At 42.6% G+C, this 24,871-nt stretch overlaps 1 protein-coding gene across 50 annotated transcripts in view; it reads left to right on the forward strand.

The window, feature by feature from the left end:
• FNBP1 (formin binding protein 1) overlaps positions 1-24,510 on the forward strand; it is an 81,957-nt gene extending 57,447 nt beyond the window's left edge. For 2 of the 50 annotated variants that reach the window (XM_015879226.3, XM_032448173.2), the window contains exons 9-18: positions 425-622; positions 1,991-2,173; positions 6,432-6,521; positions 9,650-9,664; positions 9,811-9,846; positions 13,035-13,144; positions 15,168-15,300; positions 16,136-16,257; positions 16,639-16,778; positions 16,991-17,319. In XM_015879226.3, the coding sequence (XP_015734712.2) occupies positions 425-622; positions 1,991-2,173; positions 6,432-6,521; positions 9,650-9,664; positions 9,811-9,846; positions 13,035-13,144; positions 15,168-15,300; positions 16,136-16,257; positions 16,639-16,778; positions 16,991-17,169 (1,206 nt within the window). In that variant the 3' untranslated portion in view covers positions 17,170-17,319. Of the gene's footprint in view, positions 1-424; positions 623-1,990; positions 2,174-6,431; positions 6,522-9,649; positions 9,665-9,810; positions 9,847-13,034; positions 13,145-15,167; positions 15,301-16,135; positions 16,258-16,638; positions 16,779-16,990; positions 17,320-18,078; positions 20,725-21,631 lie in introns of those variants that run through there. The other 48 variants (XM_085521314.1, XM_032448180.2, XM_085521319.1 and 45 more) reach the window with 37 other exon arrangements.
• Positions 24,511-24,871: the final 361 nt, after the last annotated feature.

A 24,871-nucleotide genomic window follows, 5' to 3' on the forward strand; every position in this document is an offset into this window, starting at 1 on the left:
AGCGTGTATGTGGGCTTGACTAGGATAAATGCTTTATGTTATTTCTTGTTTTATCTTCTTCTGTTTAAAAAACAAAGCAAAACTACTGCAGAGTGTACACAGCCAGTGTACGGCTGTAATATCTGTGGTGTCATTCAGTTGTACGTGGTGCAGTGCCTTGTTTTGGTGGGATAATATGCTCTGCATAACTTTTAAAAACACATTTTGGTAATGAAAACAGAATGCAAGGAACCTTAATCTTGGAGCAGGAGAAACTTTTCCAGAACTTGGGACCGGGATGAGTATTTATTTACCAACCCCTTTAAAGATTTTTTCCTCCATAGGAAAAAGCATTTTTGTCCTTGTAGTGCTCTGCTATACCACCAATGATGGCAGCCTTCATCTGAGATGTTCACGCTTGTTGTTGATCTCTGTCCCATTTCAGGATTCTCAGATGGTAATAGAAGCCTACAAATCAGGGTTTGAGCCTCCAGGAGACGTTGAATTTGAGGACTTCACTCAGCCCATGAAGCGGACTGTCTCTGAATCCAGCCTTTCCAACTCCAGAGGGGATGGGAAGTACGAGCCGAAGTTTGGTAGCAAATCCAAGGGCAAGTTATGGCCGTTCATCAAGAAAAATAAGGTACTGACCTGCAAAAACATGAGCTTGGTGTTAGCTAGTATGCCTGTAGTCAGCAGCCACTGTCTTGTCTAGAGATCTGGGCAATTACAGATTTTTAAAGACAACTTTAGTTTCAGAAAGTTAATGAGCGATGTGTTAATATGGTGTTTTGTTGTAGTCTTTGGTTACTTAAGGTTTTCTTTTAAATATCTTTGAAGTTTTTTGTTGTTATTTCTTTAATTATGTTGCAGTTTTTATATTAATTTAATTGTCATGTCTTTGCCATGGTCCATTTCTGTTCCTAACTCAGAAGGAATCGTGTACCACTTACTTAGTGTCACATGTGCTAACTAACATTGTTACTTCTGGGAAGCTTTAATGTGTCATCACTGTTTTGACACTTCTAAAACTCTTTGACTTTTCATTTGTGTGACCTCCTCAGTCTGTGCATTGGGTTCTGCAGTTGGGTGGTGGGGAGCAAGGAACTGCTGCGGTTCTTTCTTCTTCAGCATAACTAATGGAGCACAGCTAACTGAGCAGTTGACTTTTCAAAGACCATGTTAACTTACGTATCCATTAAACCTTGTTCATTTCACTGTCATATATTACACCATAGTGCATGGCACCATACATCTAAGGATACCAGAATGTGTCAGGATGACTGCGCTGTATCAGTCTACAGAAACACTGATGGAAGCCCAGAGCAGCTTCACTGTTTTGATCTCACCCTCGCTCTGACCCTCACCAAACCACTTTTACTAATGACATTGATAGTCCAAAAGCCTACCCGATCAAAATGGGTCATTCCTTTTGCTGGCAGAAGAGAGAAGTCTGGTGCTTGCATTAGTGGAGCCAGAAGCAAAAATAAAAATGGGACCAACTCCTGAGCAAATTCATAGACTTTGTAGAAGTGAAGTTTGATGCACGTTATTGAGGTATGATTCGAAAGCAGGAAGGAATGTGGTTTGTTGTTTTCCAGATAATAGAAACGCTACTGGGCACTAAGGTACCTTCCTTATCTGATCCATTTAAATTCAGGTATTTGAAAGCTCTATCCATTTGCATTACTCCGAGTTGTCCACAGAGCAGAGCAGGGCAGTTTATAGGGATAGCACTGCATGGAAGAGTCTGCATGAGCTTCCCGTCAAAATGCTTCCTTACTCTTCTGTTGCATCACTTACTAAAAACTTCAATTTTATCATACCTTCATTTAACACAACTCTAAATACTTCTCCCCCCCCCACTTCTTGAACCATGGCCTTTAATATTTAATTATTTGATTGTTTTTTCTCTGAATTTCAAATATTGGTTTTGATGCTTATTTTCGTTTTGTGTTTTATCTTTTTATTTTGATTTTTATTCTGTCACTTCTCCATCTCTTATACGTAGCTTATGTCCCTTTTAACATCCCCCCATCAGCCCCCTCCTCCTCCCCCTGCCTCTGCCTCACCCTCTGCTGTTCCCAACGGCCCCCAGTCTCCCAAGCAGCAAAAGGAACCCCTCTCCCATCGCTTCAACGAGTTCATGACCTCCAAACCCAAAATCCACTGCTTCAGGAGCCTAAAGCGCGGGGTAAGTTCTCCTCTGGATACCTCTCTTTCTTTCTTTTCTTCCTTTCTTGCGCTTTTATATTGCACGTTCTGTTATGTAAAAACTCGTTTTGTTTGGTGGATGAGTCCGTTGTGTTTTATCATAACATGCAGACAAATCCAAGGAATCCCATCCTGTAAAGTCTTTTGCAGTCAAAAACCCCAAAGTGAAACCACAAAAAATAACAGTTTCTGATAGAAGTTACTCATTCCTTTTTTTCTTGGAAGGAGGGAGGATTATCCAACATGTAGAAAGAACAGCTAAACTTGAAGCAATATTCACATACAACTCACAAATCATTAATTTAGCAGCTCTGCATACGCTGCTGTTCAGAATTGTAGGTCTTTTTCTGGCATTTCCTATGAAGTCAATAGATTTTTTTTTTGGTGCCTGAACTGACTTTCACTTCCCTTTGCTATGGTGCACATGGTTCAAAATCATATTCTGTGTGCAAAGCTTATGGTCAGGCAGACATGCTCTGAAACACAGGTGGGAGCTTTTAAAGGGTTGGGGTTTGGGCCCTTCCTGCCAGCAGCTGGAGCAGTGAGCTGGGTGCTGCTCCACTGCAGAGAGGCTGGAGGCCTGTGGCTGAGCCTGGGGATCCACATGGGTGTAGATGGAGCTAAATCAGCTTCTTGTGACATAACACCAGCACTGCGAGTTCATCACACCTTTCAACTGAAATAAACCTTTCAGGAGGTTTATCCCTCCATCACAGGAGGGAGACACAACCTTACAGCCCACACTAACAAACATGTTTTAACACTGAGGAAGAGTAACTGCTTTAAAAAGCCCCAATTCTGCTCCAGGGTCTGCACTGACATTTAGGAATGAGGACTAGAGCTGTTTAACAGTAGAGCTGATTTCAGTGGGGAACTTCAGTGGTTAGTCAGAGAGAATTGAAAACACTGCTGTAAACAGTATTTAGTCTCATCTGGTTACAGGCAGTAAATTTAAAGAAAAAAAGTTCTTTGTTTTTTTTTCCATTTCATGATGTATTCAGTGTAGGATGCAAAAAACCCCATTTCTGATGCTTTCTGCTGGGGATGCAGGTGGTTTCTAAGTTATCCTAAGGAGGTTTGGTAACGGCCTTCCCCCTCGGTTGTAGTTTGGTTCACAGCATCTCTTCTTTTAAGCTTTTAAGGGAGGAGGGAATTGCCTTTCCATTGTGCTTTGGTAGCAGCAGGTATCTGTGTGCTGCTCCTGGCTGCCCTGTTGGTATGGGGTAGCAGCAAGGAACATGGACAGAAAGGCACTGCTGCAGGTGGCAGCTGACACTGTGACCTGGTCCTCCAGTTGTGCCATTCACCAAAATGATTATTTAAAATAATACAGAATATTTCTATTTGAGTTGAAAAATAGCAGCTTTACAGTTCCTTGGGTAATGCATGAGCTCATATTTCAAATGTACTGACTCTTATTTATTATTTGGCCTCGTGAGCAGTTACGACTTTTAATATTTGCCTGAAAATGCCATAACATAATGTGCTAACGGTCTGAGAAGTCTAAGTGAGACTTACAAATGCTTTGTACTGTGTTACTTTTAATTGGTTTGTTTGAAAAGTGAAATAATGAGAACAATTTCCTCCAGCTTTCTCTGGAATCCTTCTAATTTCTGCTGACAAGTTCATTAATAATGCAAAAAGGAAGGCTATTGCTAAATCTTCATTTGAACCTTCCTCTATGTTCTATTTCTCTTTCATTTCCTTCCCCTGTTAGTTACCAGGATGTTTGTATGTAAACAGTTTTGCTGCCTGACTCATCCGGCAGAGTTGGAGGCCAATGTTCAGATCATCATCGTGGCTTTATCCAGAGGGACAAATTCAGGCTGCTTAGTTCATGTATAAGTATGGAGGAGGAGAGGCTGCTAAGAGCTGGCAGCTCGTTCTGTCTGCTCTGAGGATGCTGTTGATGTTTCATTGGTCCTTGGTGATTTTTGTTATACACAGCGTCAGACTGAAAGATCACGCAAGTGCTTAATGATCTTCGAAAATAGATTTCTAACCAGACGCACCCCAATCTCATTTATTTGTCAGATGAAAAATGAGTTGTTGTAATTTCTCTGATGCAGCCCTCTTTATATTCAGTACAGCTGGATAATATTGTTAATTCCACTTTTACAGTATTACATTTGATAAGATTTCCTTTTCTCTGTTCCTCTCCATCTCGTTGTCCCTCTGCCAGATCCAAGAACATCTGAATTTTGCTCATGAGCAGTAATGTTGCTAATGATGCACTGAGATCTTAGCAAAGAAATGAGAGAGGAGGAGGAAGGGAGGAGCTGTCTGTGCAGAAGAGTATTTGATCTGTACAGGAATACATTAGCAAAGCAACTTTTGGGAAGGTCGTGCAGGGAGCTAACAGAGCAGTACAGCATAATGGATGCTTGGCTTTGGACACAGAATAATTTCATTTGCTCTGAATATTGTCTCCATTCTGCTGGTTTTGTTCAGCCAAACACCTTGCAGTACAGGTGGCCATGGGGGAGATTTAAAGTAGTTATGATTATTTTAGATTGTTCTAACAAATGGTCAAGAAGAGGGTCCCTCCTTTGTTGACAAACTGAGCACTTAATGCCTGCAAAGGGCCATGCAACCATTTGTTTATTTCAGAGGAAATGGGATCATAACTGCTTTCTTTCCCTGGTTTAAAGAAGAGGAACGTGGCAAGGAACAACTTAATGTGAACACAACTAATAGCTAACAGAAGTGTGATGAACTACACAGTGTAACCAGTCCTTGGAATGTGAGGCAGTGATCCCCATGCAATTCCTCCATAAGCCCTTTAGAGGTTGCAGTGAGTGGCAGTGTGTTTTAGTCATTTCCTTCCAAGTTTTGCTTTAGCATCTTCTGTTACATTTGGCAAGAGAGATTACAAAGCTAAAGTGGACAAGGCACTGGTGACTGTGGAATTGTGTCAGCAATGTTATGTCCTGCTCTCAATCTGGCTTTAGTTTCGCTCCCAGTCTAAACATGAACTGAGTTTTGTTTTCATGGAAGAAAGCAGAGATCTGAATGGCAGATGTGAGGTTAATGCACCAATAGCTGCATCAGTGATCACTGCCAGTGTGACGTCCTGGTCTGTTTGAAAGGAAAACAGCAGCACCTCTGTTGGTGCTGACACTCATCAGTGTCTGTGGTTTATCTAACCATGTTCTCTTATTTTCATCAAACTTTCTTCTAACCCCAAAAGCAGAAACATCCATTATAAAGAATCATTAGAACCAGTTGCAGTGCTTACTGAAGATCTGAGCTGAAAGAGGGGAAGTCTACACAGGGTTGGGTTTTCTTAAGTGCTTAAAATGAGCTCTTTCTCTTTAGGGAAGTAAAATCCAGAAGAGCACAAAAATGAGGAACCACTTACATAAGACATAATTTCATTTATGCTTGCTCTGCTTTTCCTAATTCCTTTCTGAGGACAACGGAGACATAATATCCTGCTAGTTGAAATTACTTTTGTGTTTTTGCTTTATTGCTGCACTGCCAGTAACATCAGCACCTTTATTTAAAGAGCAATACTTCTGAACTAACCGAATCCAGGGGTAGAACTTACACCCTTGAGCTATTGTGTACATTGAGCTGATTTGCTTTCTGTCATCATTTGGACACTGCGTTTAAACAGGAGGTTGCTCTGGGAGAAAAGGCACAGATGCTGCTGTCATTGCCCACGCAGCCCCATAGGGTCCAGTGGAGGGATTTTTGTGGTTTCCTTTTTAAGTGGAAGTTGTTGACTTCATTACAATGTAATTTCATTTCCCTTCCATCAATTAACGTTTTCCCTTTCCGTCCTGATTTGCTTCTGTGATGCACTGTGCTCTTTTTCCTGACACCTGTAGCCCAGCCCAGGGACCATGACCTGGTTGTGCTGTGATTGTGCAGAAGCACCAACCAAACCACACCAGCTCCTCACCTGCTGTGTCCCCTGCACAAGGGAGTACTCTGTGCTGTAATGCAAGTGTGTGTGTGTGCCAAAACACCTGGGCTTGGGTGGGTGGGCTTGGTAAAGCCAAGGTTATCCTAGCAGAGAGATTTTATCTGCCATGGCATGTTTAAGCTAGCCTTTAAAAACATAAGTGTTATAAAAGCGCTGAGCTCAATTAATGCTCACAGAGCATCAAGCAAGCTTCCACTTTGCACTTAACAGCTATTAAACCCCGAGCTGTCTTTTGCTGTAGAAGCAGTAAACACGGGTGCTGTGCTGGTCTCCACCATAACGGATGTGTTTTCTCTTGCTGACTCAGCAGCAGACACAGTCTTTGTATTTTCACAAAGAACTCATGAAGAGGACTTTAGGGACACCCACGTGTGCCATTGAGGCTAGGGAATACGTTGTAAGTCCACGTATGGTGTGATCAGCCCATACTGTTGCTGCACAGTCGCTAACCCCACTTACAACGCCCTGAGAGTGTGCTGTGGAAATGTGCTTTGTGCAAAAGAAATGGGAAACTGCAAACTTGGAGAGGCAAGCTGCAGCTGACTGTGTTACATGCAAGAGAGACTTGACTGCTAGGCCTGGAAATGCTGAAATTCACACTCCTCTTGGAACCATTTAGAGTGTGCTTGGCTGTAAAATAAATAGACAACTAAAAATTATATTCTAAATTTGTTAGCTTGTAAGCTGAGATGCTTTTACAGCAAATTTCCTCTGCGTAAAAGTGCTCCAGGTGGGTTCCTTGCATTTATTCTAAGTTATTTTATGAATGCAGTTTGACCATCATGAGCCAGCCCTTTGTATGAGCGGTAGGGGCACATCCCTGGCCATGGTGGCAAAGCTTTGCGAAGCTTCCCTGAGCTCTCTGTGACAATGACAGCTCGTGGAATCAATGCTTGTGACCTCTAAATCTGGTGCCCAGAGAAGGCATTGTATAGGATGGATTACTGTGGGAGCATGGAGAAAGAAATTTACCTTTGGGCTGTCTGGAAATGCAGCGATTTATTTCAACCCCTATTTCTGTAAGTGAGGTTAGTGTCTGTCTGTGACTGTCCAATAACACATGGACTTGCTGGCTTTCATGCGCTCTCATGTGTTATTGAAGCTTGTGGCTCTTAGGCTCTTCATTTTATCCCTGCAAGACTAAGCTAGACTTGTTCTAAACCGTCAGCTTGAAAGGGGGTTTGCTCATTTTGTAGTGATGTGATTTATTTGATCGTTTTGAGGGGGAAAAATGCTCCTCTTCCAGGAGCTGTAAGTGTTGTGAAAACCCAACAGAATGGGCAAAAGCAGTTATTTAGTGAATGTTTAATGCAGATTTGTTGTCACTCTGCTTATATTTGTTTATAGAAACGGAATCACTGTTGTGAAATTATCGATGCATTTCAGAAATGGAAAGCTGTGAATATGACTTATTTCAGCATTTCATTGTCTGTGATCTGCTTTACTCCTCCTGGCTGTAACAATCCCTGATGTTCTCTTTGGAAATGCTCTTAATAAACTCTATATTTGTCATACATAGTAATGCAAGAATTGGGCATATAATGTGTTTAATCTCTGCAATTTGCTGAAATTACAGCAGAAGAATAGTTGTGATGCAGATGGTTCTCTGCAGTAGTGCAGTGCCTTTAGACTTAGCGTATAGAAACTAGCGCATGTAGCATACATCCGTGCCTCTATAGAGTGCTTCATAGGTAAATATTTCCTCTGCACCATCAGTCTTGTCTGTATATATGTAGGATCTCAGTTTGTGCTGATCATGTCTATGCTAAAGTTCACAGGAATGCTAAAGGTACAATGCAAACAAAAGCTGCCTGCACCAAATGTCTTCTGCAATATATTGTAGCTCCTTCTGTCTCCTCCTTCTGCAATTCTTCTCCCAAATTGATTGGTTTTTCAATGGCCTCGTAGCTAAGAGAGTAAATTTCTTTACTGCGCTGTGATCATTGAGCATTTCTGTGCTGATAGACTCAACTTCAGAGGGGAGCTGAACTGCTGCGTTGTCACTAAATGTATCAGTTCACTATGAATTTTAAGGCTATTTGTTTTCCTTGAATTACTGACATGTATTACTGCATAAATTCTGCTAACGAATGACAATCATTTGATAGTTGAGTATTTCTTAAACTGGCTGTCAAAAACATCATGGGTGTTGAGCCACCCAAAAGAAAGAACTCTTGCTAAAGATGGAGCATCTGTTTGTGACAGCTCTGTATCCAGGAGCTGCTATTAGACAACTCATGAATAGCAAGGTGTGCAAGAGTCTGACAACAGATTATGGCCTGGAGCAAGAGGCATTTCCCCATTTCCATGTCAGCTGTCTTTGACACACAGCACATGCATTTATGCACTTGCAAGCTCGTTGCACGCCAGCCCGAAGAGCTGGTAGCACAGTCACAGTGAGGACTGCTGGAAGCCTGAGTGCAGTTTTGATTCTCCCTTGAGTCTGGTTTTGTACCTTGAGCAGCAGTTAGCTGTGCTCCTTGGCACAGAGCAGAAACGCACTGCAGCACCGGTAGGCTCTGATCTCTTGGAAAACCTCCTGGCTTGGAGCTGTCATAACATCTTCCAGCACTGGAATAAAGCTTTGGTAGTTATGGTGGTTAACTGCTTGAGCACATTTGTTCACCTGTCAGTTTGAGGTCCTCTATCACTGCTCAGAGCCCAACATGTAAGTGATGTAGCACAGAGGCAAGCTGTGCTGCTGTGTAGGTCGTTTCTTTTAACATCCACCTCTCTTTTTGCACTCTCTTCCTTCCCCAGAGCAGCTAAAAGAAAATGTTTTGGCTCTGCACCAGGGAGTGTGGTAAACTGGACCATGTATATCATTTAAGTGGCTTGAATAACGTCTTGCTCTGCCGCCATAGAATCAATTTGGTGTAAAGAGATTTTTCTTTTTCCCCCTTATTCTTGGTCCTGACCTTGTCTGACCATGTGGCCAGAATAAGTTTGAGATAAATATCTGTATGAATTGTTTAAGGACACCAAATGGCTTAAGTGAGTGCCCAGGAAGCATCGTGTGCAGCATTGGAGGTAATTTGGGAGTACAGTCATTTGGACACATGCCTGTGAGCTGGGCTCTGTCTCTTGGCCTTTAGCAGCAGGAGCTGAGCAGTGCCATACCTCTCCCTACCTGCAGCTAGGTGCTGTCCTTCCCTGCTCCTGCACAAAGGGGGCTGATGCTTACGACTGCATTTCAGCACGTTTTCAGTCGACTTGCACACGTTTACAGGTGTTCTGTTTTGTTTGCAATCCAAAATTCAATGAGAAAATCCCTCTTGTAGCATCAGTAACGAGGCAGCTCAGGCAGAGCTCTCAGCTCCAAGCGAGGCCATGGCAGCTGCCCGGTGCTGCTGGGCCCTCTTGTGAACTTTTGCACAGATCTATCAGTGTTACCCATCCAACGAGGGGGATGTGTGTCGTGTTATTGGAACAGCACCCTGAAAAGTTCCTCTTCTACTGATACTCTCTTGTTTTTTTTCTCTCTCTCTTCCCCCCACCCCGTATCTCTCCAATTTTTACATGAAGCTTTCTCTCAAGCTGGTAAGCACATTTTCAGCATGCCTGTCCTGTGTTTTAATCACAACTTTGTCGTGTGTTTGAATGTGCACTGTGCCACGTCTTGACATGACACTGAAATTGTTTAAATTTGTTTCTTCTTTGTTTGCTTTTTTTTTGCTGTTTATCAGATAACTCTGAATACACAGGTCTGGAGTCTAATAGAGGTGATCGGAACTCAGTCTTTCTAATAAGCTGCTAAAAAAATTAATTCTAATACATAGTTTAGCTTTCATTTTTATAATCTAGGGCTATGAAAATGTAGAAAAACAGTATCAAGTAATTCCTTTATTGTGTAAGTATAAATTGAGACCTTAAAAGAAATCAAGACCTGTTTGGACTTCTCCCAGAGAGAAATGCCTGTATTTGGTGTGACTTTACCATTGCTGTCAGTGCCCAGGTGTTTACTGGCAATCTTACCATGGTCACCTACATTTTACAGCCCTATGTAGTCCTTCAGAATAACTAATAATGATTAAAATTCCATAAACCATAACCAACAAGGTTAACTCAGTCTGATTTGAATTTGCAAATAATGTTATGTATATGATCCCCAAATTTGATCTCGGATGCAGCTGGGAAGGTTGCTTGAGCTACGGTAAGGTAACGTGTTACTGAGCTGGGAAGGGAACGGGTGGACCTATTTGGGAAAGCAAACAGGGCTGAATAGATATTGCAGGTACTGCTTGAGATGTGCCACAGCTCAGTATGTTTCTGGTAGTTTGCTGCTGTTCCTCTGCCCTTTGTGATCCCAGAGGGACCTCAGCTGTTCTGCCCCAGTTCATGCACACATTCCAGATCCACAGTGACTGGTGGCGGTTTGAGAGCTTCAGAGGATTTGCAGCTCCTTAAGTGCATTAGCTTGGAAGCTTTCTTTTCCCTCACCAATCAGTGCTTTAGGTTCTCCTTCCCTGTTATTCCTCCCTACATACACATTGTCCATGGATCTATCGTTTTGGTCCTGTTTTGTTCCTAGCAGCTTATTCTGAGGAGGGCTGTGTGCCCTGGGGTAGCTGTGATGTGCCTGCAGAGGTTTGGGGCTCTGCTGCTGCCCTGCAGAGTGCAGTCACTCACTGCTCTTCATTTGCAGTATTGCACTTCTGAAGACTTGTGGTAGGAGTGGGGAATGGTGGAAATCTCTGGCTCACTTGGAAACCTTCTTTTGGCTATTGCCATCCATTGACCTATTAGTCCCAAGTGTTTATACCAAGAATTTCCACTTGTTTTTATGTAGTGTAGCTGAGCTAAGCCTTCACATGTGTTGGAATATATCCGCCCCAAACAAACAGCTGACCTTGAATTGCACAAATCAAGATGATGTGTATTTCTAGAAAACACGTGCAACGTTTACAGCTTGAGAGATGGTTCCAGCATCTTTTGCTTGAGAGCATGAAACGTGCCTAGCATGTGCAAAAGTTGTTCCTTGCCTCTTCCTGCTGGAGGAGGACCTGTAGCTGCTGTTCTGATGGGAAGTTACCGAGCATGGAATGAAGCCTCTGTGAGTTCACCCAGTCTCAGGCATGCGTTTCTACACAACACTGATGCTTTGGTCTGAAGCATTGTGAACACAAATACTGAATTTAATTTGGCCTAGAGCTTTAAATTGAAGTATCAAAAAAGGAAGAGCTTTTCCAAATTGCTTTGAATATATCTGGTATAACTGAGGATGTTTTCAAGCATCTCTGTCTCTTCTGGGTAGAACTGAGAAGAATATTTTATATGGTCTTTCTGTTAACTGCTCATTTATTTACAAGTCTCCGTCCAGATGCTTTGCCTTAGAATGATATATATGGGTTTAGCATGGAGGCTGGCTGTAAAATATACCAGAACAGTTTAATGTGATGTGGGAGTTATTGCAAAGCAAATGCTGCCAACATTAAAGAATGAATTAAAATAGAAATCTCCTGTGCCACGCACAGCAATGTAAGCAGTAATTCAGGACCGCACGTGGCTACTGATTTAGACTTAGTGTAACTTGTTTCTTGCATTTGTGTTAGATTTGCTTTCCTGTTGTCTCTTAAAATGGAAATTGATATTATGCACAAGATCAGGCCTCAAATGAGATGCACGTGTTCATTCTTGCTGAACATTAATATGGCAGCAATTTCATTATGCTGACCTGTCCTGCTTTATTGGAATTAAACAGGAGGGGTTGGAGAAGGTGACCTGTGTGGATTTGTCCTCCATCCCTCTGACACCCACATGCCTTTGTTATAAGTAGCATGTTCTGAAATGCAGAAGAAAGAGCGCTCTGTCTCGGGGTGCACATTGAGTGCAGAATGAAGGGGTCTCACAGGCAGGTTTTGTGGCAAAGCGTCCCCTAAATCACTTTCCCCTAAGAGAGGTATTTGGCATCTTAGTAGAATGGATGTTTCAGCTTGGCTCACAGCCTTTCAGTAAGCTGACAGGCTATTGAATTCGGGTGCTCAGCTTTGTATTTTTTCCCCTTCTTTCTCACATATCCCAGTATTTCTCCTTAGAAATGGGACACAAAACAAACAAAAACCAAGAGAAACATGTGCAAGTTCTAGATTATGCTCAAGACCTTCATCCTTTTGTGATTCAGCTGGTCATAAGGCTGCCTGCCATACAAAGTTAGAGCAATCAGGGATGAAGCATAGGAACAGAAATAATTAATTACAAATCTGACAAACGCCTTGAGAACTGAGAATTGCAACCACTTCTATCAAACCAGACTGATGTGTTAGTTTCACAAAAACAAGGTCAAATATGCCACAAGTTTCATTTCTGCTGCTCTTTTTAATGTTTTAATAAGACAAAATATAATAAATAAAGGGAATTTTATTATATACATTAACTGTTTTATATATTTGATGTGTGGCTCGAGACAATTCTGCTTTGCTCAGTGTAGACCAGGCAAGCCAGAAGGTTGGACACCCATGAGTAGAGCAAGCCAGCAATTAATAGTGTGCTCAAGAGGCAGGATTATGACACAGGAGTAGAAGCTAGCAACTGCTTTCAAGGGGATGCTGTGTCTAGAGGAGCAGGGGAAAGCAGGAAGGATTAGCTTTCCATGAGAATGAGATCCTGTTAAGTAAAATCTGCTGTTAGTTATGGTTAAAAGTAGATTCTCAGCTTTGCCAGAATTCTGGCATTCTTGCTGATTGCCCATTAACCACTTGGTATGGAAGTGCTACCTGCTCCTGGGCTTGTTTCTTAGGCATTCTGATTCCTAACCACTTAGGGGCTGATAACTCATAGTACCAATGATTACAATGCTTCAGACCATTGTGATTTCTGCACAGATTTGTCAGCTGTTTTTTAAGTGCGGTCCTGAAGGATTTGTGTAGAGTCTGATCTTTCTTTTTTTATTCCCCTCCATTCCACTCTGCAGGGAGCAGGGCCAGAGGACTTCAGCAATCTCCCACCTGAGCAAAGAAGAAAGAAACTTCAGCAAAAAGTCGATGAGCTGAACAAAGACATTCAGAAAGAGATGGATCAAAGGTAAGCCAACCCCTCCAATGGAAAATGAAATAGATTAACAGAAACAACTGAAACATAAGAACAGATAAGAAGAAGGTTCTGGTGTTTTCTAAGGTGCTGATCCAAGAAAAGACACCGTTTATTTATTGCTAAGAATGTCTTAAAATGTCTTCTGTAATCAGTTATTTAACTTTGGCTGATGTAAGTCAGAGCTCCCTTGCAGGAAAGTAGCAGTCTAGTCACAAGCAAGACAAAGATTGCTGTTGGATACCCAGATATTTCTGTGTGTGTGATGTGAGCTGTTACTGATGAACTGGGTGATGGTGGGAGGAGGGTTGTTTACTTGTTTGGTTGGTTTTAGGTAAGTACAGGATGTAAACATGGTCTCAATCAGGGTTACAATCATAGACCTCTCAACCCTAAGCAAATCACCTGCAAATGTTTGATGGGCCAACATGATCATGGGTGACCACGTTATAGCAAATGAGGCTATTATGAGCTTGATAACATTATCCAAAATGCTGATTGTTTGCTGGATTTCTTGCAACTCTCTGAGCTGCAGCATACATTTCCTGCAAGCAGGAAATAGGAGTCCAATGCTTTTGTGGATGCTTTTTCTACAAGGCTTCGTTTCTTGCTGTGGTTGAGAACAAGACCATTGTAGCTACACGCTTTCTATTGATTCTGGCAGCTTGTATTTGTTGCTTTCAGTGTTTGTTCACATTCTGGCTCCTGCAATTGCATTAAAAATTCAGCACACAAAAAACAGAACTTTTTTTTCCCGGAGTGATTTTAAGACTCAGCCTCACTGCTATTAGTCCATCCCAAAACATTGCTTCACATCTATATGGAAGTGCCTATGTTTTCTGCTAGATTACTTTGAAGAACCTGTTCACTTTGGTTTGCTAACAGACTTTTTTCATCACTTGTATCATAAATGAGAAAGGAAGAAGAAAATGTGTACATGGTTGTATTACTTTCCATAGCTTTTTTCCTACTGTGGTAACTTGCATTTGTTTCTGTACAGATTTACCCTTCTGTATAGATTCTGAGGTAACCCAGTGATTAAATCTGATATGAAATCTGAGCAGAATTAACCTATTTTAAAATGAGCATAGTGTGTAATTGGGGAATTAACACCAGCAGTTAAGTAAGGGTTAAAGAGTAATAATCATCGTGACTCATATGTTTGCAATATTGTCCCTTAGGGTTTCAGCCACAGAGCAGTCCCACTTCCTTGCCACCCACACTTCTCATTTTCTCTGCACAAAGCAAAAGCAGGCACAGGATTGTAATTGTCAGGAGTTTGGTGGGAAATTCCAAAATATAAAGAGCGTTAACTTGAGTCGTGGGACTGACATTAACCTTTTTCCCCCCCAAGTAATGCCTAGAGAAAAGCTGAATAGCTGTGGCAGAAATACAGGAAATCAGCTCATAAGTCCATCCATCTCTAAGCTCTGAAACGTTCATCATGCAGATAACTTTTGCCTTAAGTTCAACTTGCTTCAGGTCAAAGGCAGCACATTGCTGGCAACGAGAACTCTGCAGGCTTCCCTAAGGGATCTCGTGCTTATATTATATCAGCATTGGTCTTGTACTGCATTCATCACAGTGGGCCCTAATATTAACATCACTGAAACCGTAGGCATTTGGCATCTGAGTTGATATGAAACACAGCCCCCAGAAACAGTCTGGTAAAAATACTGTGTAGCTTAACAGGATGCAGGGTCGCGTTACGTGGCCCAAGGTCCATCTGTTGCTGCACTGTGACAAATGCAAACCATCTGGATTCAGCTTCATTTTAAGCAGTGTGAAATAAATATGGTACAAACTATTAGCTTTGCAAAAGGCAAAATGCAGGGTGAGACTTTCTGGTTATCACTCCATTTCTGTTGTTGTTATGTCTGCATCCAGCTCTTTGTTCCAGTTACTCAATTGGATTTCAGCCCGTGATGGAGAATAATGATGCAACTGTTCATCTTTCTCCCCCCAGTGCTGGGATGATACTCATTTAGAAACCTTTATTTTTTCTTCTGTCTCTCAGAGATGCCTTAACGAAAATGAAAGATGTGTATATCAAGAACCCACAGATGGGAGACGCAGCGAGTGTGGACCACAGATTATCAGAACTTGAACAGAACATTGAAAAGCTACGATTAGAAGTGCAGAAATTTGAGGTATGTGGAGGGATGTAAATGTGGTGTTTGTCTCAATGAGTACACACATCTCTGATGGAAAAATAGCTCAGCATATGCGTGCTTCTAAGTAGGTACTTCACTGCTTTTCCAAATAGAAAGAAAATGCTTCAATACATTTTTTGTGTATGGAGAAGTGCTACTTAATCACTTACATTAATTGAGATCTTTGAGCCTATTTGTGTAACATAAATAGGTACCATCGCTTGTGATTGTCAGCCAACAACAGTGCTCTTTAAATTGCACAGAAGTCTTGCCAAGTAGAGGAGGAGATAAAATGAGGGGTTCTCTAGAATGCCCAGAGAGGTTCAGATGCTTACATAAATAATGACAATCATCATACTACAGCGGAAAACTGGGGGAATGTAAGTGGGAAACACCATTTAAAGTCTAACAGCAAGACAGAAGCCATCAGATGATACATGTTTTAAGGAACGGTCTGCCATTAACAAGAAGCTTCTTAGAGATGCAGAACCTCAAAAGCATGAATAGTATTTGGAATACAAGGATCCATTAGAAATGTGTCCCATTACATTTAACACCAGAAAGACTATAGGACTGAGGAAAGGCTTCATTCTGTGAGCTGGGCCACAAACATGAATATATACAGCCTGTTAATGGATGTTCCTTACAGTCGTTTGCTTTACTATCAATTGCTTGCTCACCCATTTGAAAACCTCCCCAGCTATTCTCCTTCTGATTTTACTGAGACTACCATGAGCTGCTGCACGCCTTACTTCATTGTGACTGGAGTAGCAGTATGTCGTGCTGTGAATGCAAGCTCCAGTGATGTGACTCTGCTGCTTTCCATTGGCAGGGCTGGCTGGCTGAGGTAGAGGGCAGGTTGCCCACGCGGACTGAGCAGGCCCGGCGGCAGAGTGGGCTGTATGAAGCCCAGAACACTTCAGCAGTGAACAGCTGTGCACAGGACCGGGAGAGGTACAGTATCTGTACAGAGCTGCCTTGTTCAGGCTGATAACTGAACTTGCTTTCTTGAGCTGCATCACCAGGAAAACTTGCTCTGCAGTATTCAGGACTGTTTAACTAGGCTGAAGGCAGGCACTCTGTGACAAGAGTGTTGCATACTAGTTTTTAGCCTTACAGAATATTCCAACTTTAAGAGATGGTTTTCTAAGTGTAATGGCCCCTGCAGTCACTGCTGTCAAGACAAGTGTGATAGATTCATTTTATTATGGAGAGAAAAATGACTCTCTAGTGGTAACAACCTGTCCTGTCCATTCTATAACACTGCTGAGCTTAAGACCTTGTCCTGCTCCTGAGGCTGGTCGCTATAGTTGCTCTGTATTTTCCTCTCTTGAGCAGCCCAGATGGCAGTTACACAGAAGAGCAAAGTCAGGAGACTGAGATGAAAGTACCTGCAACAGATTTTGATGATGAATTTGATGATGAAGAACCACTACCAACCATAGGAACGTGTAAAGCTCTCTATACATTTGAAGGTATCATTCACTTTTTACTCTTCTTATTGCTTTGTTGGCTTCCTATGACAAGTGGGAAACCTTCATTTAACCTCTGCAGTGCTTAGATAGACAAATGGTACTCTGATGGTAGCACTGGCACTTCCTGTTACTACTCTTATGTCAAGATCATGTTCCTTCTTTGAATGCACCCTATTGTCATCCATCCTAAAGACATCCACTGTGTCTTTCAGGTCAGAATGAAGGAACAATTTCTGTAGCAGAAGGAGAAATGCTCTACGTAATAGAAGAAGACAAAGGTGATGGGTGGACACGAATCCGAAGGAACGAAGACGAGGAGGGCTATGTCCCTACATCTTATGTTGAAGTCTATTTGGACAAAAATGCCAAAGGTGCTATGACTTATATTTAATAATAATATTATTACTTTATTTGCTTTCACAGAGATACCCAAGCCTGCAACTTTGTGTTGCAGAAAGAGCCTTTTAAGTGTCTGTACAGTGCCACAAAGTGCATTATTTCATACGTGGACTAATATGGCTTGCTGCAAAATGTGCTTTTTATTGGTCAGAGAAGGTGAGTGTGGTTGAGGTGAAATGCAGCCTTTCCTAGTAAGTGCTTGTTCACCTGTCACTGCTGTTGCACATCCAACCTGGGGCAGGAAACAAAACCATTTGGAAACATTACTGGTTTTCCTTACATATCCTGGGAGCATTTCAGACACGTTCACAAGTTTGTCCCAAACTGATTGAGTAGATCACTATGTAGGGAATATTCAGCCTGGTGCTTTGTGTCTCAGCGTGGTGGCTTTCAGAGCCTAACGAGTTCTGCGGACCTTTGGAACTGAAACCTGCTCATCATTTAGTTAGCGTGTTTGGAAGGGGAAGCAGAAGTCTTGCCAAAGCCTCTCTACACAGCACTCTGTGATCTTTGATAAATCATTAAAACATCGACATTAAGGAAAATCCTTCATTCTTTCCTGTCTTGATACATTTCAGAAAATGGTCTTTTGGCTGGATTTGCTATTTCAGATGAAATGCAGGTTTTCAGATGACCCATGACTAATGGTTTCATCTTTTGCTTAAATGCAGTCAATGGAGGCGCTCTGAGCTTAAACTTGACAGTATTCTGTTTCTTAGTTGCTTTTGACTCCTCCCAGATAGGTGTATTTTGTAAAGCAAGCAGCACATACAGGAGACTGGCTAGAATACATGCTAGCATGTAGATACCTGGTAATATAATACACTGAGAAGTTTTAGGTCTGTTTCAAATTGGTATGTTTGAAGTCCACTGTTAAATAATTTATGCATTTCTTTTGCAGTCATTTAATCCTTCAGATTATTGTGCTGCCTGGACCTTAAAGTTCTTGGTGTGAAACAAACTGCCTCATCCAATTTAAAAGAAAACAGAACCATTCTCATAGAGGTTTATGGACAGCGGGGAGAGAAGAGAGCTGTCTCTGTAAACAAGCACTATAATCTGATCAGTTCCCTTTTTCCTGGGTTCAGTGTTAATCGGTGTTTGCCTCGTCTGCTGCAGATGGAAGTCTAGGGTCTGATTTTGCCATAGTAGTTTTGTGTTTGGCAAATGCAGAGTCGGTTGAGATGCAGAAGTAAACTCAGGCCTTCTGTCTGCTTCTGTTAACCTTTAGAAGTCAGGTGTGTATTGTATGTTTTCTCTGTTTCACGTTCAGGACAAGACGGAGAGCACAGAATGAGACACCCCATCTCATATCTCAGTGTTCTCTCCTTTGGAGATCGTGTCCTTTGTGTGTGGCAGTGGTTGAAAGCAACGTTATTGTTCTGCTGGAAGATGTGTTGTTCAGCAGTGCAGGCTGCCTGAAACAGCTGAGCTGCTGTGGCATCTCCATCTGTCAGAAGTACCAGGCATGGCTCTCTGAGTGATGCTGAAGGGCAGCCTGTGCTGGGAGTGAGTACTGATACAGCAGGGAGGAGTTCAGATATACTTGATTTTCCCCATTAATTTTGCTGGACTATAGGAACAAAGTGTGTGTGACTAGCTAATGGGAATGAACTATGATATTTCCATTAGAATGGAAAACATGCCATTAAACATCAGAGAAGCAGTGTAAAGATTTATGGGAAATGCTGCCACGTTTAAAAGGCAAACGTTGTGGCAAGTTGCAGATTTCTCACTTGATATTTATGTGTTGTAGAAGTGACTTTATTCAATCCTTGACTATTGAAGCTAGAAACTACAACTGAAAATGACAGTGCTGAAGTGTTTACACACTTCAATTCCTGTTGAGGACCCTGGAGCAGCTGGCAGCCCTCAGTGTAGCTGTGCAATGAGCACCTAAGTGAGGTACCCAAGCAAAGCCCTGGGCAGCCATTGTGCCTGTGGGATGGTAGGACAGGTAAGTTGTGTGCTGCAGCCACCCCAGTGCACCAGCTCAGGGCTGTGTGAGGACTGGTCAAGTTTACCACGGTGAACTCCAGCCAGAGGGTGTTAGCAAACCCTGTCACAAAAAGAACAGTAACGTCTATCTTGTTCTGCCTTTTCTTTCCAGATGTGTACAAAACCCTTCAGAAAATCTCTGAGTAGGTTTGCATAGACCTGTTCACCTTTTGTTCTGTGGGTTTCCTGCTATGGTTGTTTTAAGAGATCTCTTTCAGGAGGTTTTCTTTAGAAGAGATGAATGCACGTGGCACGTCTCCATCAATGAAGGGCTCTGCCAGGTGCCGCTGGCTCAGCTGATGCACTTATAAGTTCTCCTTGCAATTTAAATGTGCATCACTGCTGATGGAAGCGTGGATTTAGTTGTAAACAGCAGTATTGTCCTTCCTGATACCAATGGGAGCTTACACAGTTCATTCCCTTTACGATGCATTCAGGAAACTGTTAGAAATGCTAAAAAGGTTCAGGCTGAGAAGTGATGTCAGATACTTGCTTGTGCTTTGGGGCTTGTGCCAACCTCTCCTTGGTAGGGGATGAGGAGGAGCATTGCTCAGGGCTGTGCTGGTGTAGCTTAGTGCTGGGCTTCCCTGCTCTGGCGGGTGCTGGTGTTGCTGGCTGTCGATACTGGAACCAGTTGGACCTTTGTGCTCAAGACTGACCATCCTGTGTTATTAAATGTGGTACCTCATAACCTGCTTGGGAGCAAAGCCCTCTTTCAAATGTGATACACAGAAGAACTTTGATGCAATAGTTGTTAGATAAACTTTAGTGGCACCCAGCAGAAAAGCCATGCTTGCTGCCTGCAGAGGGGCTGGTTGCTGGGGGACCTGAGTGGGTAGGGACTGTTGTGTGACGTTATGCTTCTGGGGAAGAACAAAGAATGAGTTTGGAGCCACGTGAGCATGGCAGCTCCTCTGCCCATGTCTGCTCCTGTTTCCCTCTGCATCCCCCAGCTCCATAAGCAGCCCTGGTTGGTGGGCAGCTCAGTGCTCTGCTGTTTGCTGGGACCACCACAGCGAGCCTTGGCTTGTACAAAGCAATAGGTGAAAGTTAACCATGCTGATGCACTTTTGATCTAGGATGTATCTGATTATTTAATGCTTGCCAAATCCTTTAGGAACTGGTCATTAATTAGCAACTGGACTTTAAAAAAAATATATCTTTGTGTTAAATACTTGTCCTTAGTTCTCCTGGTATTACAAATCTGTATATAACATAACTTAAAAACTAAAGTTACTTGAATTTAAATTGTTTTTATCATTTTATATATATATAAATATAAATGGTTTTATAGGTTGTTGTTCTCCTTAACTTAGCTGTTGTTTTGGTAACTATTCGGTCCTTATGCTGATAAGCCTTCTTGGTTCCTCAGCTGTCTGCATCTGGTTGGAGCTGCATAGGAACTTTTGGTGTTAAAGTCTGTTAAATCTGGCCAGTGCGGTTGTTCCATTTCTATTCTCATTTTTTTAAAGGATCATCATCTGTCAGAAATCCCTTTATAGCTTCGTGTACCACGGTGTCTTCTTCTAATAAACATTATATTTTCTCATTCCTGTGAGCCTTTTATTTTTGATGGCTATTCATTTGAAATTGACTTTGTTCATGGAAAGGAGGTGCCCCGAAGCTGCTTTTCACCTGCTTCCCACACAGAGGTACCTTAAGCAGAAATGCAGTTGTTTTTCAGGAAGAATATTTTGCTGTGGCTCTGTGGAAACTGTTTTTTGTGCTATCATATGGAGGTTTTTTCTTATTGCCGTGGAAGTGGGCAGAAAGGATGCCTGAATGCCGTCCCCCCATCACAAGTGTGAGGGAAGTTTGGACTCTTCCTTTATTCCTCCCCATAAAGCAGTCTCTTCAGCCAAAGCAAACTTCTGGATCGTAGCTTTGACCACAGAGCAAGTTCACCCTCAGCCAGAAGCCTGTGGCTGCAGGAATGTGATGAAGCATGAGTTCAGAGGCTAAGATGACTTTCACTTACCTGTTTATTTCTTCACTTCCCCTTGGAGTGTAAGGGTCTTCATGGCCTGCTGTGTAAGGGATGGCTGGTCTGGGTTCATCTGCAAAATTCTTTGTGTTTTGGCTTCCTGTTATTCTTCAGTATCGTTCACTTGACCAGATATAGAACCTCTTAGCAGATTGAAACGGAAAAAGGCTGTTTGTTTTCTCTGCTGTTGTGCTGAGAAAGTGCTGGCACGGTTCTGCTGCTGGGTTTGACATCCTTCTCCCAGGGGAAAGCAGCGATCCAGCGATGCTTCCTGGAAGGAAGGGCTGAGGGTGAATGGTGACTGAGTGTTGGGATGTATGCCTGAGTTCAGGAGCTTTGCTTAACCCTCTGTAACCCTGTAGGTGCTCGGTTTCCCTTAACCTCCTGCAGGTAGCGCTACTCTTAAGGGAACCCCTTTTCTCCAGTCTCTTTCTAATCCAGTCTCTTTCTTTTTGTCTTTCTTATGTTTTAGATTCCTAAAGGTGTTTGTGCTGGTGCAAGAACCTCGGGGCGAGCTTGTCACAGAAGGAGAAACAAAATGGTCTGTTTACCCTGCAGGCAGTTAAAACATACCCATGGAAAGCCAGACTCCCACTCTTGTCTGGAGTTCCCACTTGAAAAATTCAGACCTAAATTCCATCCCAGTATCATTCAGATGCTTGTTCTTTTCCATGGCATGCTTACTTGTGGCTCAGATTAACTTATCAGCCTTCCCTGCTCTTCTACAGCTTGGCACATCCCTTCTGTAAAAAAAAATAACCGGCACTTCCCCTCCCAGCTCCTCCCAGTGCTGGTAGAGAATCACTGGCTGCCCATTGATGCAAAGGGCACCCAAGCATGTGCAGGTCTGTCTTGTGTCCTCCCTTGTCCCTCTGTCCATCCGAATGTATGCACTGGTCCATCAGCATTTCACGTGGTGCCTTTAGCACTAATCCTGCAGGTAGTTTCACCAGCTTGGAAAGGAGGTGCATACACATGGTAAGCTGCTCCTGGGGACAGTGTTACAGCAGCTGGACTGGACTCTGAATTGGCAGATATTCAACTTGATCCAAGTGCATCATTCAGTATTCTTCTTTCCACAAAAATAAGTCACTAATACTTTTCAGCCTTTATTTTTTTAAAATCTAGGCTGATGCTCATGCCAAGTATTAAATCCCTATGACCTTGCTGTTGCCTGAAAGCCTTCAAGCTCACGTATGTACACTTTCTTTCCTGCTTGTTCTCTTTCCCCTTCCTCTTTATTGCCCCCTCCTTTCTTCCTCCTCACCCTCACACACACACAGACACACACAAACACTGGTGTTTTGGTTTAAAGCCCCGTTCTGCTCGTCACAAAGACCTCCATTTTGCTCTTGTTTCAGTCTGCATGCTCGCCCTGTTGCCTTGCCTGCGCCCACCTTCCCAAGGGCCACATTATTTTGTGGCTCGTTGTTAATCTCTTTTTAGTTTTTCTTTTGTTGGTTTGTTTTTCAGCATTTCAGACCTACCTTCTTCTTTTTGCATGACCTCCTGTGCGTCCCCATCAGTTACTGTTTGAATAACAGAATTTTTTTAGAAAATAATAAAAGAGAAAAGAAAAGAAGAAAAACTGCACTCTATTTCGTTCTCCCACACTGTCATGGACTGGACCTTGGCCCTGAAGCCAGCCCTCAGCCATCCTGTTCTCATGTGGTTTTATCTGAAGCAGAAGCGATGCTGCACTGTGTCACGTCATGCATCTATCTCCAGATATGCTGCATGACTTAAGCTGCCTAACAGAGGGGTCAGTTGCTCTCTAGATCTCTGTACTACAAATGCATTGGTTTCCCTGAATCTTTACTGTTGCTAAGTTGTCACAGTAATCCTGTATGTGGTTAAGCCCTATAAGAGTCGGTTGCTCCTCATAGCTCCTGAGGGACCTTACTTATCCTTAAACCAACCCATTGCTTGGGAAAGTCTGCTTGCTCTTGGGGAACTTCAGCATCTCTTGTAAAATCCACAGAACTTGAGGAAAATTTGTATGGGAGCTGATGTGGCTGATGACCCTGAGATGAAACCTCACAGGTGTATTTTGCAGACGTTGTCCGTGCTGTTCTGCTGCCTGCTGTGCTTCTATGCGGGGTCAGCATGGAGAAACGTGTCCCAGAATCATGTATTCTCCATGCTGGGGTTTGCCTCAGTCTCCTCCTCTCAGAATGAAGTCATTCTTGAATTAACATTATCTTCAGGACTTTGTCCCTTTCCATTTGAGATACTCACTTTTAATTTCCATAGCAGAAACCCCTCAGTCCTTCAGTTGGTGCTGCAGCTGCTGTATTGCAGTGCTTACAGCCTGCAAGCATCCACCAGCAACAGGTTATTTTTCAGTCTCTGGGGGTCTGAGTGGTAGTGCAGCCAACAGGTGTGCAAGAATGGACCATAGAATGTTTTAGCCACTGTGTTTTATTCTCATGTCCAGTGCTGTTCAATCAGCAGCAAGAGGAGTTCATTTTCACCTGTTATTGTGCCATCTATGTCAAACAGATAGTTTGCTTTTATACCTTTAAGCTGGGTGGACAGTATATTATTGTCAGCCTTCGTGGAGCATTGGAGCAGTTGCAACGTCTGTGTCGCTCAGTAGCGCAGTAGGAGGAGCATTAGCTTTAGCTGCCTGGTTGTCTTTCAAGAAAGAGTTCTATGAAAAGGCCACAGATGGAGTTTTTATAAGCCTGGATCTGCAAACTGACCACAAGAAAAAGGATGGACAGTCCACGTGTGTTGTAGCCTACAATCTCTATTCTGCTGCCTTCGTTCAGGGTAAAGGATGGGTAACTTTGGTCGAGATTACCTTCTATACAAAAGCAGGACTGAATACGTGCACTGGTTTATAAAAACTCTGCTTGAACTTCTCCTGCCCAGAAGCGGGGACTGCACAGCCTGCAAAACCCTGCTGTCCCCAGCAAGTCTCTTAACGCCCTTTCTTAACATCTGTAAATAGAGAAGAAACATATTTACTGATACCGAAAGTCGTGTTTAATGCTGAGTATTTTTCAGAAGTTCATTTAGTTTGATGCATATCGTTGGTTATTTTTTTTCCTGCCTGAAGTGTCAAAAAAGAACCTAAAAAGAAGCCAAATTCTATTTTAACATGAGGATGTCGAGCACTTTTTTATTTGTATGTGTGTGTATGTGTGTTTGAGCACCGATCTCTAGATTGTGGTGGCATCTCAGTGTTGTGATTTCATTGCCAATGTAAAAAGTTCTGGTGTTGCCCATTCGTTTCTGGAGACAGAATTCAACCAAATAAAGTGCTTCCATTTGAAAGCGAATATTGACCTTGTAACGGTGAAAGGAAAGTCATCCACCTATTTAAATAAACCTTTAATTCCTGAAGCATGGTTTCACTGCACCCCTTTGATCTTCCAGTGACGAAGAAAAATGGTTTTGTTCCTTTTCTTTCCCAATTAAAAAGGTGGTTTCTCTGCTGGGGGTTCTCTGATAGAGCAAGGCCTGATGCTGGGCTCCCCAGAGACCTTTCTGCCTTCCCACAGCCATTTCCAGCTGAGAAAGGCCTTTATCTGTGACCTGCTTAAACCAGGTACTGGTGTTAGAGCCTGCTGTATTCAGAGCAATGGTGTTCTCATGGTACTTCTTTCTTGGGTTTGTTTTTCATGCTGGGATCTGCAGGTGTTTGGAGTAGTAACGGGGCTGTGAGACGCAACTGTGATGCTGTTTTTATCAACCTTCCCAGCTG

The sequence above is a fragment of the Coturnix japonica genome, chromosome 21, assembly GCF_054131305.1.
Source record: "Coturnix japonica strain WE chromosome 21, WE-NBRP24, whole genome shotgun sequence".
In the NCBI taxonomy this organism is placed as follows: Eukaryota; Metazoa; Chordata; class Aves; order Galliformes; family Phasianidae; genus Coturnix; species Coturnix japonica.